Source organism: Ictalurus punctatus, chromosome 9 (genome assembly GCF_001660625.3).
Source record: "Ictalurus punctatus breed USDA103 chromosome 9, Coco_2.0, whole genome shotgun sequence".
NCBI lineage: Eukaryota > Metazoa > Chordata > Actinopteri > Siluriformes > Ictaluridae > Ictalurus > Ictalurus punctatus.
Genome location: NC_030424.2, coordinates 32,235,204 through 32,240,203, shown reverse-complemented (window position 1 = coordinate 32,240,203; position 5,000 = coordinate 32,235,204). Strand labels below are relative to the sequence as shown.

General features: G+C 41.7%; 2 protein-coding genes across 5 annotated transcripts in view; one reads left to right on the top strand and one right to left on the bottom strand.

Moving 5' to 3' along the window:
- The window catches only part of crip3 (cysteine-rich protein 3), a 20,102-nt gene extending 19,118 nt beyond the window's left edge, over nt 1-984 (top strand). The window contains exon 7 of the mRNA XM_017477068.3: nt 183-984. Coding sequence (XP_017332557.1) covers nt 183-305 — 123 coding nt within the window. The 3' untranslated portion in view covers nt 306-984. The remainder of the gene's footprint in view (nt 1-182) is intronic.
- A 750-nt stretch (nt 985-1,734) lies between these two features.
- slc22a7b.3 (solute carrier family 22 member 7b, tandem duplicate 3) overlaps nt 1,735-5,000 on the bottom strand; it is a 13,699-nt gene continuing 10,433 nt past the window's right edge. The window contains exons 7-10 of one of the 4 annotated variants that reach the window (XM_017477064.2): nt 4,955-5,000; nt 4,728-4,869; nt 4,382-4,588; nt 1,735-1,927 (exon numbers count right to left, since the gene is read on the bottom strand). The exon at nt 4,955-5,000 is cut by the window's right edge and continues 169 nt beyond it. In XM_017477064.2, the coding sequence (XP_017332553.1) occupies nt 1,846-1,927; nt 4,382-4,588; nt 4,728-4,869; nt 4,955-5,000 (477 nt within the window). In that variant the 3' untranslated portion in view covers nt 1,735-1,845. Of the gene's footprint in view, nt 1,933-4,381; nt 4,589-4,727; nt 4,870-4,954 lie in introns of all 4 variants that reach the window. The other 3 variants (XM_017477067.2, XM_017477065.2, XM_017477066.2) reach the window with 3 other exon arrangements.

Below are 5,000 nucleotides of genomic sequence, written 5' to 3'. Positions count from 1 at the left end.
ATTATACTTTTAAAATTATAATGTAAATGCATTTGTGTATTAAATATTCAGTATTAAATTATGAAGCAGTTATCAGTGAGGTAGTGTAGATCAAATAAATACGTGAAGTGTTCTTGAGCTTGTGGAAAGGCGCTATGTATATAAATCTGCTTATTATTATTATTCATCTGTTTTATTTTCAGCATGAAGGTCGGCCGTACTGTCACGTGCCCTGCTACGGTTACCTGTTCGGCCCGAAAGGTGTGAACATCGGTGAGGTGGGCTGTTACGTTTACGAGCAGGACGAGAACGAGATTCTCAGTTAATTCACAACGAGCTGAAATTAAAAGGAACCGCGGTCAGGAACAGGATTATTTTCACCTCCATGTTTTTATCTGTAATAAATTTACATGAATAATAATCAGCTGGAAAATGTGACACTATTTAATATTTTATAAACTGAATTTTATAAACACACACACACACACACACACACGCATGCACGCACGCACACACACGTGATGTCACACACTTTATTAATGTTCACGTGTTGTAATCATGTCCTGTATATTTACATTTATATAAAAGATAAATGATGAAAGTTAGCTGCAGTTCAGTTTTGAAGTAAATCTGATCAGAGCTGAGTTTTTACACATTCCTGTAACGTGCACGTTAATAAATAAATAAATAGATAAAGTTATAAACATTCACAGTTTTGTCCTTTTTTTTCTAGAACATGAACATGTAATAATTTAATTTATCGGAAGACTGGCTTAACAATGAATATATTTATAGATGAACACAATAATATATTAATAAGATGATGTTTTATAACGTAGGTGTTAAACTATAGTTAGGAAAAGTGCACTTTATTAAACTGAGTAAAACCTCACAGTAACGATTATTTCAACATCTCTCCATCACACACTCTTCACTGTATTTATCTGATACTCTATATTATTATATTAATTGCATTCTTTTATTGTAAAGTCCTTAAAGACGGTACATAAACAAAACAGATCATTTCCTGAAATAAATATTGGGGGAAACCAAACGTTTTTGTCTCAACATTAAAAACATGTTCTTTTACTGTTCTCCTGAGGGAATGTTCTCCGTACAGCAAACTGGTTTCTTTATTTAACATAAGAGCTCTTAATTATCCAGTGAAACCTTCAAAGAACCACTGACACTGAGGAACCTTTTTTTCTCTAAAAGTGTAGAACTGTTCAGCTGTCTCCTGTTCTGGGTTCTGTGTTCTCCAGACAGTGGGTTCTGGGTTCTCTGTTCTCTGTTCTCCAGACAGTGGGTTCTGTGTTCTCTGTTCTCCAGACAGTGGGTTCTGTGTTCTCTGTTCTCCAGACAGTGGGTTCTGTGTTCTCTGTTCTCCAGACAGTGGGTTCTGTGTTCTGTGTTCTCCAGGCCGTGGGTTCTGGGTTCTGTGTTCTCCAGACAGTGGGTTCTGTGTTCTGTGTTCTCCAGGCCGTGGGTTCTGGTTTCTACTGGTTTTAACCTTGATGTGTATTTTCTTCTGATATTTTTTCTGATGTTTTGATGCTCTGATTCTCAGACATGTCTCTGATATAGAGACTGCATGCGTGTGTGTGTGTGTGTGTGTGTGTGTGTGTGTGTGTGTGTGATTTTATATTCTTTATTTAAACATAAACATATATACAGTTTTATCTTATTGAGGTTTATAAATGAGTGTGACTGAGATACACACAATCACAGTTATAAATAATTAAAATTCCCAGTGGATTCAATTAATATATATATTTTTTATTCTTGCCAACATTATTTAGTAAATAAACACTTCACTGTGGATTTATTTCTAAGTGATGATGAACATAGTGATTAAATGAGAACTTCCTAATACACAGAAATATAACTTCTTAACCTCCATTCTCTTGTTCTCGACCTTCTTTCTCCTGGTCTGGAACTGCAACGTGACCTGTCCTGAAAATAAATAAATAATATATATAATATAAAGAAAATGTAAAAATAAAATATACACAGTAGAGAGTAATAAAGACAGCTAGTTGTTAAACTGGAGCTCCATTAAAAATAGTTGAGCAATGTATAATAATCCTGGACATAAAGTGATATAAAGTGATATAAAGTGATATAAAGTGATATAAGGGGCTCCAGAGTTCTCTCGACTTCGCGGGTCAAGATGAATGTCTGAGCTCACCAGGATCACCCAGTTCATCAACCTGCTGACCAACAAAGTGCTCACCTGGGTGACCATGGTGTGGTCTCAAGAGGGTGAGCACATGGCTTCTTACCACCACTTCCTCCAGCTCATCCAGAGGGTCTTTGGCCACTCTACAGAAGGCAATGAGATTGGCGAGAAACTTCTCAGCCTGAAACAAGGGAACCAAAGCACTACAGAATTCATCTTAAACTTCCACATACTGGCCGTGGGAAGCTTCTGGAATGAACCGGCACTCAAGACAGCATAAAGTCAGGGGCTGAACACTGATATCCTAACCGAGCTAGCCTGCCAGGATGACCAAGCTACACTCGATTCCATTATCAAAATGTCCATCTGTCTCGAGGTCATGCTGAGGAATTAAAGCCACATCCATCCCAGTTCTCAAAATCCACCCCACAGAATCCATGCAACTCAGCCACGCCCAGCTAACCTCTGTGGAACACCAACGGTACAACTGTGGTAGATCTCAGCACCGAGTAGCACCCAAGCCCCACAGCGGGTTCACGAGGGAGTGACCTTCACCTCTCACTCCTGCATTGTGAGTCATTCCAGAGTCTTCTTGCAGCAGAATTTTGTTCTCCCCATTCAGATCATGCACTTGGAGAATGTGTGTCATGTTTCAGCACCGATTGATTTAGACACCATTGGAAACCTCATCGACTGCTCTCTTGCTGCGAAGCTCCAGCTACCCCTCCAACCACTGCAACATCTGCTCCATGTACAAGCACTGGATAGTGGTCCCATTGGGGGTGGTTTCATCAACCTACCCTCGGGTTCCCCTAGATGCAAACCCACAATCCACAGATTTTATGGAGATCACATGCTGGTCAGCGCCTCAGTCTACAAGTTCCCTCAGTCTACATCACTTGCAACACCATAGAAAGTCCTGAGACTCCCCCGGAGTACCACAAGTTCAAGGAGGCTTTCAAGGCCAAGGCCAGTGGATTACCACCTCACCAGCCATATGATTACATCATCAAGCTCCTGGCTGGATCCACACCAACTCGTAATCACATCTACCCCTCGTCAGCTAAAGAAACCCAAGCCGTAAATGAATACATTGAGGAGGTTCTGCAGCAGGGATATATCCATCCCTCAACATCATCACCTTCTACCACCTACGTCTTTGTGGAGAAGATTCAGGGCGGTTTGAGGCCCTTAGTCCCCTCTGCACTTTAACAGATTCAGGAGGACAAAATATTCATGAAAGTGGATCTGAGGAGCGCATATAATCTGGTGTGGATCCAGGAGGGGGATAATGGCCTTTAGCACCACCTCTGGTCTCTTCAAATACTGCGTAATGCCACATGGGCTATCTTCAGTGTCTGATCAACAACATGCCACATGACATGCTGAGGATGTTTGTCATCACCTACATCAACAAAATCCTAATCTACTCCCCAGACAAGGAAATGTACGTTGTCCGCGTCAAGCAGGTACTAGCCAAGCTGTTCACTAACCAGCTCTGTGTCAGAGAAACGTGAGTTCATGTGATAAGAGAAACTTTCCTCAGCCGTCTAAAGCTGCTGTCTACCTGCACTGGCATCCGCTTCTGCCACGTGACAGATATATTATACACAGTTATATTATTACTCAGTAGAGTTGTCTGTGAAATCATGAAATAAACATGTTGTGTTATAATTACACCCCTCTTCATCTCCCTCCACTGGCTTCCTGTAGCCGCCCGCATCAAATTCAAGGCCTTGATGCTCACCTACAAAACCTTGTCTGGAACAGCGCCCCCTACCTCCACTCTCTCCTGAAGGCCTACGTTCCCTCTCGCAATCTCCGATCGATTAGCTACCGACGTTTAGCAGTTCCAACTCAGCGTGGCTCAAGATCCCTTTCCAGAACCTTCACACTAACTGTCCCTCAGTGGTGGAATGAACTTCCAACCTCAATCCGGACCGCAGAATCTCTCTCCATCTTCAAAAAACAACTAAAGACCCACCTCTTCTGTCAACACCTAACCAACTCATAAAAAAAAAATTGCACTTACACCTCGACTCTGCACTTTGCTTCTTCTCGAACTCAGTTAACGGACGTCGTATGGTTGCACTACTTGTATTGTTCTCTGCTTGATATCGCTTTGCTTGTATTTTTTCTCATTTGTAAGTCGCTTTGGATAAAAGCATCTGCTAAATGAATAAATGTAAATGTAAATAATTAAATATAAAGTTAGATGTTGACCTTGTCCCCTCGATGTCCTCTATAGTCTCAGGGAGACACCTGCCCTTCGTCTCAGGTAACTGACTTGCCACCACACCTGCAATCAGTGCAATGACACACAGAATCACCTGCGACAGATGAGTCCACACATCATCCAATAGGAGGATCAATGGAGCTAAAGCCACGCCCAGTCGCCCCATGAAGGAGATAAAGCCCATTCCATTCTGTCTGTTACACACACCCATACACACACCCACACACACACACAAATATAGTTTTTATTGATTATCATAGAGATGAAAAGAAATGTAAATCTTTGTGTGTGTGTGTGTGTGTGTGTGTGTGTGTGTGTGTGTGTGTGTGTTACCTGATGACAGTGGGGTAAAGTTCAGAGCTGTACAAGACAAGTGTTGAGAAGGCAATGGAGGTGAAACCTTTACCCAGAACTCCGATCACCGAGCGCACGATCCACTGATCTACAGAGAGACAGACAGATACAGAGGCCACACCTACTTCATTAGGACTGACAGGTCCAGAGGCCACGCCTCCTCCATTAATATTATGTATGTATAATTTGTAATGCCGTCTGCTTACCTTTTGGTATAAAGACATTAATGATGAGTGCGCAGCTGGACAGCAG